Source organism: Scomber japonicus, chromosome 17, assembly GCF_027409825.1.
Source record: "Scomber japonicus isolate fScoJap1 chromosome 17, fScoJap1.pri, whole genome shotgun sequence".
NCBI lineage: Eukaryota > Metazoa > Chordata > Actinopteri > Scombriformes > Scombridae > Scomber > Scomber japonicus.
Genome location: NC_070594.1, coordinates 453019 through 465518, shown reverse-complemented (window position 1 = coordinate 465518; position 12500 = coordinate 453019). Strand labels below are relative to the sequence as shown.

Sequence of the window (12500 nt, the reverse complement as noted above, 5' to 3'; positions counted from 1 at the left end):
TCAGGATGAATTCTGATTGGTCAGAAGAGCAGAAACACAGCTCGCTGTATGGTGACATCATCACCAGCAGAGATCTGATCCACATCTGTAGAAGCAGGTCAGCTGCTATAAAAGGAGAGAGCTCTGTTTTCTAATGAGGTCAGTGTGTGTTACTGTGTGTGTGTGTGTGTGTGTGTGTGTGTTACTGTGTGTGTGTGTGTGTGTGTTACTGTGTGTGTGTGTGCGTGTGTGTGTGTTACTGTGTGTTACTGTGTATGTGTGTGTGTGTTACTGTGTGTGTGTGTGTGTGTGTTACTGTGTATGTGTGTGTGTGTGTGTGTGTTACTGTGTATGTGTGTGTGTGTTACTGTGTGTGTGTGTGGTGTCTCAGGTTTGTCTTACAGTACTTGTGGGGACATCAGTTTGGTCCTCACAAACATACAGAGATAGCCTGCTCTGAGAGTGGTGCATTATGGGTACAGCCTGTGCAGTTGATCAGCCAATCAGAGACCTGCAGCTAACGAGACATCACAGGTTCAAAACCCGACTGTCAGTCAGAGACGACACGGAGCAGCTGTACGACGTACGGGACGACACTGAGCAGCTTTACGATGTACGGGACGACACGGAGCAGCTGTACGACGACACGGAGCAGCTGTACGATGTACGGGACGACACGGAGCAGCTGTACGATGTACGGGACGACACGGAGCAGCTGTACGATGTACGGGACGACACGGAGCAGCTGTACGAAGTACGGGACAACACGGAGCAGCTGTACGACGTACGGGACAACACGGAGCAGCTGTACGATGTACGGGACAACACGGAGCAGCTGTACGACGTACGGGACAACACGGAGCAGCTGTACGATGTACGGGACGACACGGTGTAGCTGTACGATGTACGGGACGACACGGAGCAGCTGTACGATGTACGGAGCAGCTGTACGATGTACGGGACGACACGGTGCAGCTGTACGATGTACGGGACGACACGGTGTAGCTGTACGACACCACGGAGCAGCTTTACGACGTACGGAACGACACGGAGCAGCTTTACGACGTACGGAACGACACGGAGCAGCTGTACGACGTACGGGACGACACGGTGTAGCTGTACGATGTACGGGACGACACGGTGTAGCTGTACGACGCCACGCAGCAGCTTTACGACGTACGGAACGACACGGAGCAGCTGTACGATGTACGGGACAACACGGAGCAGCTGTACGATGTACGGGACGACACGGAGCAGCTGTACGATGTACGGGACAACACGGAGCAGCTGTACGATGTACGGGACAACACGGAGCAGCTTTACGACGTACGGAACGACACGGAGCAGCTGTACGATGTACGGGACAACACGGAGCAGCTGTACGACGTGAGGGACGACACGGAGCAGCTGTACGACGTACGGGACGACACGGAGCAGCTTTACGACGTACGGAACGACACAGAGCAGCTGTACGATGTACGGGACGACACGGTGTAGCTGTACGATGTACGGGACGACACGGAGCAGCTGTATGATGTACGGGACAACACGGAGCAGCTGTACGATTTACGGAGCAGCTTTACGACGTACGGGACGACACGGAGCAGCTGTACGACGTACGGGACGACACGGAGCAGCTGTACGACGTACGGGACGACACGGAGCAACTGTACGACGTACGGGACGACACGGAGCAGCTGTACGACGTACGGAGCAGCTGTACGACGTGAGGGACGACACGGAGCAGCTGTACGACGTACGGAGCAGCTGTACGACGTGAGGGACGACACGGAGCAGCTGTACGACGTACGGAGCAGCTGTACGACTTACGGAGCAGCTGTACGACTTACGGAGCAGCTGTACGACTTACGGAGCAGCTGTACGACTTACGGAGCAGCTGTACGATGTACGGGACGACACGCAGCAGGGAAGCATTATATGATAAATGTTAAAACAATGAAAGAAAGTTAAAGGAGTGAAGGATGATTTCAGTCATGAGATAAAATCCTGCAGAGTGAAACTGAAGCAGCGGTAAGAAGAGGAGTCAGGACGTCTGCCAAACACAGCTTTGGATATAAATAGGCAGCAGTGACGACTGTCAGGGATGTTTACCTGAGGAGAGCAGCTGACCCAGATGGACTGAAGGTAGACCAGCTTAGTGTCAACATGCCTCAAAACCTCCATGATTGTCCTGATGCCCGGTCTCCCTGCAGGACTAACCCTCCATCACTCTGACACACCTGGAGACACCAAACACCTGTGTGATGATGTCATCACAGACTCCTCTCAGTGTCTACTGAAGCACCAATGAGTCCATCCTGACAAACAGCGCCACAGTGTGGTAGCCACAAGCTTTACAGGAGCTCTGACTGACCTCTACCTGTCTCTCTCTCTCTCTCTGTCTCTACCTGTCTCTCTCTCTCTCTGTCTCTCTCTCTACCTGTCTCTCTCTGTCTCTCTCTACCTGTCTCTCTCTCTCTCTCTCTCTCTCTGTCTCTACCTGTCTCTCTCTCTCTCTGTCTCTCTCTACCTGTCTCTCTCTCTCTCTCTCTCTATCTGTCTGTCTCTCTCTCTCTGTCTCTCTCTCTCTACCTGTCTCTCTCTCTCTCTCTCTATCTGTCTGTCTCTCTCTCTCTGTCTCTCTCTCTCTACCTGTCTCTCTCTCTCTCTGTCTGTCTCTCTCTGTCTCTCTCTCTCTGTCTCTCTGTCTCTCTCTCTCTACCTGTCTCTCTCTCTCTCTCTATCTGTCTGTCTCTCTCTCTCTCTCTCTGTCTCTCTCTCTACCTGTCTCTCTCTCTCTCTCTCTGTCTCTCTCTCTCTCTACCTGTCTCTCTCTCTCTGTCTCTCTCTCTCTCTCTCTCTGCCTCTGTCTCTCTCTCTCTCTCTCTCTCTCTGTCTCTCTCTCTCTCTCTCTCTGTCTGTCTCTCTCTGTCTCTCTCTCTCTCTCTCTCTCTCTCTCTCTCTCTCTCTCTCTCTCTCTCTGCCTCTGTCTCTCTCTCTCTCTACCTGTCTCTCTCTCTCTCTCTCTCTCTCTCTCTCTCTCTCTGTCTCTGTCTCTCTCTCAGGTTGCCGTGGTGAAGATGAAGCACACAGAGAGAGTTTACGCCATGAAGATCCTCAACAAGTGGGAGATGTTAAAGAGAGCTGAGGTGAGCTTCATCATCATCATCATCTTCACTATTCCTCCCTTCATAGCATCGCTAAAGCTCCGCTAACTGTGAGAAACATTTTATTTCCTGTTAGTTCTTCACAATAAAAGCGTTGTGTTAGTTTGTTAGTGCAGTCGTCCCAGAACAGGCAGAACCGAGCTCTGTGTGGGAGAACATCAGCTGACTGGTGGGTGTAGGGAACGTGAAGGGACAGGTTGTCGTGGGTTACCTGTACAGGTTGCCGTGGGTTACCTGGTCACATGGTTACATAACGATACGACGTTCTCTGTACAGACGGCGTGTTTCCGTGAAGAACGCGACGTCCTGGTGAAAGGAGACAGTCAGTGGATCACCAACCTGCACTACGCTTTCCAGGACGACAACTACCTGGTCAGTACCATTACTGTTCACTTCCTGCTCACTTCCTGCTCACTTCCTGCTCACTTCCTGTTCACTACCTGCTCACTTCCTGCTCACTTTCTGTTCACTACCTGCTCACTTCCTGTTCACTACCTGCTCACTTCCTGTTCACTTCCTGCTCACTTCCTGCTCACTACCTATTCACTACCTGCTCACTTCCTGTTCACTACCTGCTCACTTTCTGTTCACTTCCTGTTCACTACCTGCTCACTTTCTGTTCACTTCCTGTTCACTACCTGTTCACTTCCTGTTCATATATTAATAATGTGTACCTTACAGTACCTGGTAATGGTAATAGATTACTCTGTGTACCTTACAGTACCTGGTAATGGTAATAGATTACTCTGTGTGCCTTACAGTACCTGGTAATGGTAATAGATTACTCTGTGTACCTTACAGTACCTGGTAATGGTAATAGATTACTCTGTGTACCTTACAGTACCTGGTAATGGTAATAGATTACTCTGTGTACCTTACAGTACCTGGTAATGGTAATAGATTACTCTGTGTGCCTTACAGTACCTGGTAATGGATTACTACGTGGGCGGAGACCTGCTGACTCTGCTCAGTAAGTTCGAGGATCGTCTTCCGGAGGACATGTCCAAGTTCTACGTGGCTGAGATGGTGTTGGCCATCCACTCCATCCACCAGCAGAACTACATCCACAGGTACCCACTGCTCTCATACTGGTCATACTGGTTATACTGGTTATACTGGTTATACTGGTCATACTGGGTACACTCCATCCACCAGCAGAACTACAATACACAGGTACACTACTGCTCTCATACTGGTTATACTGGTCATACTGGTTATACTGGTCCATACTGGTTATACTGGTCATACTGGCCATCCACTCCATCCACCAGCAGAACTACATACACAGGTACCCACTGCTCTCATACTCATACTGGTTATACTGGTTATACTGGTCATACTGGTCATACTGGTTATACTGGTTATACTGGTCATACTGGTTAAACTGGTTATGAATGGTTAGTTTCCTCCTCATTTTTCGGGAGATTTCTCCATTGGAAATGAATGAATGAATTTTTTAAACCACAAAATTTCACCTTTTTTCAGAGTCACCTAGCTCTGAAGTTTCTCGCACGTAGAAACTTCATTCAAACTTTAAAACGGAGGAAAACTTGTCCTCTCTGGAAAAATAGCAAACTGTTTTTATATAACATGTAAACTTTTCAAACTATGAGCAGTCAAACGAGGAGTGGAAATCACTTTTTCTTCAAAGTTAGAGTGGAAGCGTCAGTTAGCTAGAGTGAGAGAAGCAGTAAACCATAACCTTAATTTTTGTTTTTAACTCGAGCTCACGGCCAAACCGTAAAAAGGAGACAAATAATTTTTAGTCAAAATGTAGACATAGGTGTTGGGATTCATAAAATGTGACTTTGACAGGCGGGGTCTGCACAAAATTTAAACGGGGGGGCCGAGACCGGCAGCAACACCTGTCTCGCTCCCCATTGACCCTAATGTAATCGTCTTCTCTTTACAAAAGAATCTCACTCTGTGTTCACACTGAGCTTACTCGCTCATTTTAAGGAATATCTGAATAAAATAAACACTGTCAGAATCTGCCGGCTTCTGTGTCTCTCACGGTGTCTTCGGTTTTTGGACAGGAGTTACGGTTTTCTCACAGTTTGCAATTGTTCGGGACCTTGTCAGAAGCTAAATTCTTTAGAATTTTGAGAATTTTTTCCAAGCAGCTTCTCAAATCGCCGTAGCAACCGAAGGCCCCTAGCTGCCCTTAGCAACCGCAGGGCCTTAGCTGCCCTTAGCAACCGCAGGGCCTTAGCTGCCCTTAGCAACCGTAGGGCCTTAGCTGACCTTAGCAACCTGTTGCTGGGCAGAAACTGAGCTACCTTTTTGTGATTGGGTAATTCTACCTGTCTGCCTGTTTTGCCAGTTAACTGAACTAATTCATTTAATGGATTAATTCATGTTTACTGAGGACACAATAAATAGTTTTATTGAAGTATAATAAAATCTACTCTCTAAATGATTTGAAGATTTACTTCATTACTTAATAATTTCATAACAGTGATGTTCCTGTCTGTGGAAAAAATGAAGTAGACTTTAATTAATAAGTTTAAATAAATATTATTTATGCTTAAATATGATAATAACATTTACTTAATATCCTCAGGAATGTTAAGTTGAGAATAAAGTTCATTCATAAAGAAAAAATAAATCATGTACTCGTCCCGGCAGCACTCAACATGTCCCTGGAACTTACTAGTACTATTTACTATTTGCTAGTTATACTCAAACATCCAGCAGACAGGTGTGGTTGCCGTGGTGACAGATGTTTGGATGAATGTGATTTAGTGCTGTAGCTTGGCCTCTGGTTACCATAGTAACAGCACACTCTGTCTTCACCGTGACCACCGTCTGTCTCGTTGAGTCTCTCCGCTGCCAACATGGCGCCTGCAGCACAGCTTCCTGTATGCAGCGTGAGAGAGAGACAGGAAGTGGGTCTTCCTGACTGCAGTGTCCTCTGGGAAATGTAGTTATGTCCTGTCCAGCCAGTTCAGCCTCCACCTTCCTTCCTGTGCACACAGCCAACTGCTCTGCTCACTATGTCCCACACCCCACCCCAGTATACCAGTACAGAGTCCCAGTATACCAGTACAGAGTCCCAGTATACCAGTACAGAGTCCCAGTATACCAGTACAGAGTCCCAGTATACCAGTACAGAGTCCCAGTATACCAGTACAGAGTCCCAGTATACCAGTACAGAGTCCCAGTATACCAGTACAGAGTCCCAGTATACCAGTACAGAGCCCCAGTATACCAGTACACCAGTACAGAGTCCCAGTATACCAGTACAGAGTCCCAGTATACCAGTACAGAGTCCCAGTATACCAGTACAGAGTCCCAGTATACCAGTACAGAGTCCCAGTATACCAGTACAGAGTCCCAGTATACCAGTACAGAGTCCCAGTATACCAGTACAGAGTGTCCCAGTATACCAGTACAGAGTGTCCCAGTATACCAGTACAGAGTGTCCCAGTATACCAGTACACCAGTACAGAGTCCCAGTATACCAGTACAGAGTCCCAGTATACCAGTACAGAGTCCCAGTATACCAGTACAGAGTCCCAGTATACCAGTACAGAGTGTCCCAGTATACCAGTACACCAGTACAGAGTCCCAGTATACCAGTACAGAGTCCCAGTATACCAGTACAGAGTCCCAGTATACCAGTACAGAGTCCCAGTATACCAGTACAGAGTCCCAGTATACCGGTACAGAGTCCCAGTATACCAGTACAGAGTCCCAGTATACCAGTACAGAGTCCCAGTATACCAGTACAGAGTCCCAGTACAGAGTCCCAGTATACCAGTACAGAGTCCCAGTATACCAGTACAGAGTCCCAGTATACCAGTACAGAGTCCCAGTATACCAGTACAGAGCCCCAGTATACCAGTACAGAGTCCCAGTATACCAGTACAGAGTCCCAGTATACCAGTACAGAGTCCCAGTACAGAGTCCCAGTATACCAGTACAGAGTGTCCCAGTATACCAGTACACCAGTACAGAGTCCCAGTATACCAGTACAGAGTCCCAGTATACCAGTACAGAGTCCCAGTATACCAGTACAGAGTCCCAGTACAGAGTCCCAGTATACCAGTACAGAGTGTCCCAGTATACCAGTACACCAGTACAGAGTCCCAGTATACCAGTACAGAGTCCCAGTATACCAGTAGAGTCCCAGTATACCAGTACAGAGTCCCAGTATACCAGTACAGAGTCCCAGTATACCATTACAGAGTCCCAGTATTCCCAGTATAACTGAGTGTTGTGTGTGTCCCAGTATTCCCAGTATAACTGAGTGTTGTGTGTGTCCCAGTATTCCCAGTATTCCCAGTATAACTGAGTGTTGTGTGTGTCCCAGTATTCCCAGTATAACTGAGTGTTGTGTGTCCCAGTATTCCCAGTATAACTGAGTGTTGTGTGTCCCAGTATTCCCAGTATAACTGAGTGTTGTGTGTCCCAGTATTCCCAGTATTCCCAGTATAACTGAGTGTTGTGTGTGTCCCAGTATTCCCAGTATAACTGAGTGTTGTGTGTCCCAGTATTCCCAGTATAACTGAGTGTTGTGTGTATCCCAGTATTCCCAGTATTCCCAGTATAACTGAGTGTTGTGTGTCCCAGTATTCCCAGTATTCCCAGTATAACTGAGTGTTGTTTGTATCCCAGTATTCCCAGTATTCCCAGTATTCCCAGTATAACTGAGTGTTGTGTGTCCCAGTATTCCCAGTATTCCCAGTATAACTGAGTGTTGTGTGTGTCCCAGTATTCCCAGTATAACTGAGTGTTGTGTGTCCCAGTATTCCCAGTATAACTGAGTGTTGTGTGTCCCAGTATTCCCAGTATAACTGAGTGTTGTGTGTCCCAGTATTCCCAGTATAACTGAGTGTTGTGTGTCCCAGTATTCCCAGTATTCCCAGTATTCCCAGTATAACTGAGTGTTGTGTGTCACAGTATTCCCAGTATTCCCAGTATAACTGAGTGTTGTGTGTCCCAGTATTCCCAGTATAACTGCGTGTTGTGTGTCCCAGTATTCCCAGTATAACTGAGTGTTGTGTGTCCCAGTATTCCCAGTATTCCCAGTATAACTGAGTGTTGTGTGTCCCAGTATTCCCAGTATAACTGAGTGTTGTGTGTCCCAGTATTCCCAGTATTCCCAGTATAACTGAGTGTTGTGTGTCCCAGTATTCCCAGTATAACTGAGTGTTGTGTGTGTCCCAGTATTCCCAGTATAACTGAGTGTTGTGTGTCCCAGTATTCCCAGTATTCCCAGTATAACTGAGTGTTGTGTGTGTCCCAGTATTCCCAGTATAACTGAGTGTTGTGTGTCCCAGTATTCCCAGTATAACTGAGTGTTGTGTGTCCCAGTATTCCCAGTATTCCCAGTATAACTGAGTGTTGTGTGTCCCAGTATTCCCAGTATTCCCAGTATAACTGAGTGTTGTGTGTGTGTGTCCCAGTATTCCCAGTATTCCCAGTATAACTGAGTGTTGTGTGTCCCAGTATTCCCAGTATTCCCAGTATAACTGAGTGTTGTGTGTCCCAGTATTCCCAGTATTCCCAGTATAACTGAGTGTTGTGTGTCCCAGTATTCCCAGTATAACTGAGTGTTGTGTGTGTCCCAGTATTCCCAGTATTCCCAGTATAACTGAGTGTTGTGTGTCCCAGTATTCCCAGTATTCCCAGTATTCCCAGTATAACTGAGTGTTGTGTGTCCCAGTATTCCCAGTATAACTGAGTGTTGTGTGTCCCAGTATTCCCAGTATTCCCAGTATAACTGAGTGTTGTGTGTCCCAGTATTCCCAGTATTCCCAGTATAACTGAGTGTTGTGTGTGTCCCAGTATTCCCAGTATTCCCAGTATAACTGCGTGTTGTGTGTCCCAGTATTCCCAGTATTCCCAGTATTCCCAGTATAACTGAGTGTTGTGTGTCCCAGTATTCCCAGTATTTCCAGTATTCCCATTATAACTGAGTGTTGTGTGTGTCCCAGTATTCCCAGTATTCCCAGTATAACTGAGTGTTGTGTGTGTCCCAGTATTCCCAGTATTCCCAGTATTCCCAGTATAACTGCGTGTTGTGTGTCCCAGTATTCCCAGTATTCCCAGTATTCCCAGTATAACTGAGTGTTGTGTGTCCCAGTATTCCCAGTATTTCCAGTATTCCCATTATAACTGAGTGTTGTGTGTGTCCCAGTATTCCCAGTATTCCCAGTATAACTGAGTGTTGTGTGTCCCAGTATTCCCAGTATTCCCAGTATAACTGAGTGTTGTGTGTGTCCCAGTATTCCCAGTATTCCCAGTATAACTGCGTGTTGTGTGTCCCAGTATTCCCAGTATTCCCAGTATAACTGAGTGTTGTGTGTGTCCCAGTATTCCCAGTATTCCCAGTATTCCCAGTATAACTGAGTGTTGTGTGTCCCAGTATTCCCAGTATTCCCAGTATAACTGAGTGTTGTGTGTCCCAGTATTCCCAGTATTCCCAGTATAACTGAGTGTTGTGTGTCCCAGTATTCCCAGTATAACGTGAGTGTTGTGTGTCCCAGTATTCCCAGTATTCCCAGTATAACTGAGTGTTGTGTGTCCCAGTATTCCCAGTATTCCCAGTATAACTGAGTGTTGTGTGTCCCAGTATTCCCAGTATTCCCAGTATAACTGAGTGTTGTGTGTGTCCCAGTATTCCCAGTATTCCCAGTATAACTGAGTGTTGTGTGTCCCAGTATTCCCAGTATTCCCAGTATTCCCAGTATAACTGAGTGTTGTGTGTCCCAGTATTCCCAGTATAACTGAGTGTTGTGTGTCCCAGTATTCCCAGTATAACTGATTGTTGTGTGTCCCAGTATTCCCAGTATTCCCAGTATAACTGAGTGTTGTGTGTGTCCCAGTATTCCCAGTATTCCCAGTATTCCCAGTATAACTGCGTGTTGTGTGTCCCAGTATTCCCAGTATTCCCAGTATTCCCAGTATAACTGAGTGTTGTGTGTCCCAGTATTCCCAGTATTTCCAGTATTCCCAGTATAACTGAGTGTTGTGTGTGTCCCAGTATTCCCAGTATTCCCAGTATAACTGAGTGTTGTGTGTCCCAGTATTCCCAGTATTCCCAGTATAACTGAGTGTTGTGTGTGTCCCAGTATTCCCTGTATTCCCAGTATAACTGAGTGTTGTGTGTCACAGTATTCCCAGTATTCCCAGTATAACTGAGTGTTGTGTGTCACAGTATTCCCAGTATTCCCAGTATAACTGAGTGTTGTGTGTGTCCCAGTATTCCCAGTATTCCCAGTATAACTGCGTGTTGTGTGTCCCAGTATTCCCAGTATTCCCAGTATAACTGAGTGTTGTGTGTCCCAGTATTCCCAGTATTCCCAGTATTCCCAGTATTCCCAGTATAACTGCGTGTTGTGTGTCACAGGGACATTAAACCAGACAACGTGCTGCTGGACGTTAACGGACACATCCGTCTCGCTGACTTTGGATCCTGCCTGCGCATGATGGAGGACGGCACGGTAAGATACACACTCACTACTACACACTACTACACACTAATACACACTACTACACACTACTACATACTAATACACACTACACACACTACCACACACTACTACACACTACTACACACTACTACACACTACTACACACTAATACACACTACTACACACTACTACACACTACTACACACTAATACACACTACTACACACACGCATGATGGAGGACGGCACGGTAAGATACACACTCACTACTACACACTACTACACACATACACACACACACACACACACACACACACATGATGGAGGACGGCACGGTAAGATACACACTCACTACTACACACTACTACACACTACTACACACACACACACACACACACACACTACTACACACTAATACACACTACTACACACTACTACACACACACACACACACACACTACTACACACTACTACACACTACTACACACACACACACACACACTCACTACTACACACTACTACACACTACTACACACACACACACACACACTACTACACACTAATACACACTACTACACACTACTACATACACACACGATGGAGGACGGCACGGTAAGATACACACTCACTACTACACACTAATACACACTAATACACACTAATACTCACTACTACACACTACTACACACTACTACACACACACACACACACACACTACTACACACTACTACACACTACTACACACACACACACACACACACACACACACACACATATACACACACACATATACACACACTCATACACACATATACACACACTCATACACACACAAACACACATACATATATATACACACACACACACGGCTGATGGTTTGTATGTGACCGGGGAACATAGGGATGATCCTGTCTACAGTTAGCCAGTTAGCTGAGTTAGCAGCCGAATTAGCCGACGAGCTAGCAACCGAGTTAGCCGCCGAGCTAACAGCGGAATTAGCCGCCGAGCTAGCAACCGAGTTAGCCGCCGAGCTAACAGCGGAATTAGCCGCCGAGCTAGCAACCGAGTTAGCCGCGATCGGGGACATAGGACCCGGGGAACATAGGTACGCTCCTGAACTCACGGCTGGGTTAACGGCTGGGCTAACGGCTGAACTGACGGCCGGGTTAACGGCTGGGCTAACGGCCGGGTTAACGGCTGGGCTAACGGCCGGGTTAACGGTTGAACTAACGGCTAGGTTAACGGCTGGGCTAACGGCTAGGTTAACGGTTGAACTAACGGCTAGGTTAACGGCTGGGCTAACGGCTAGGTTAACGGTTGAACTAACGGCTAGGCTAACGGCTAGGCTAACGGCTAGGTTAACGGCTGGGCTAACGGCTAGGTTAACGGTTGAACTAACGGCTAGGTTAACGGCTGGGCTAACGGCTGGGCTAACGGCTAGGTTAACGGCTATGTTAACGGCCGGGCTAACGGCCGGGCTAACGGCTGGGCTAACGGCTAGGTTAACGGCCGGGCTAACGGCTGGTCTCACGGCTGGTCTCGTGCAGGTGCAGTCGTCGGTGGCAGTGGGAACTCCAGACTACATCTCTCCGGAGATCCTGCAGGCGATGGAGGACGGGATGGGCCGCTACGGGCCGGAGTGTGACTGGTGGTCTCTGGGGGTCTGCATGTACGAGATGCTCTACGGAGAAACACCCTTCTACGCTGAGTCGCTGGTGGAGACCTACGGCAAGATCATGAACCACGAGGTAATCAGAGTACTTACAGAGTAATCAGAGTACTTACAGAGTAATCAGAGTACTTACAGAGTAATCAGAGTAGTTAGAGACGTACGGCAAGATCATGAACCACGAGGTAATCAGAGTACTTAGAGTAATCAGAGTACTTACAGAGTAATCAGAGTACTTACAGAGTAATCAGAGTACTTACAGAGTA

At 47.3% G+C, this 12500-nt stretch overlaps 1 protein-coding gene across 1 annotated transcript in view; it reads left to right on the top strand.

The window, feature by feature from the left end:
* cdc42bpb (CDC42 binding protein kinase beta (DMPK-like)) overlaps positions 1-12500 on the top strand; it is a 54706-nt gene that overhangs the window by 6214 nt on the left and 35992 nt on the right. Inside the window, exons 3-7 of the mRNA XM_053337294.1 lie at positions 3045-3128; positions 3423-3518; positions 4068-4216; positions 10504-10597; positions 12113-12313. Coding sequence (XP_053193269.1) covers positions 3045-3128; positions 3423-3518; positions 4068-4216; positions 10504-10597; positions 12113-12313 — 624 coding nt within the window. The remainder of the gene's footprint in view (positions 1-3044; positions 3129-3422; positions 3519-4067; positions 4217-10503; positions 10598-12112; positions 12314-12500) is intronic.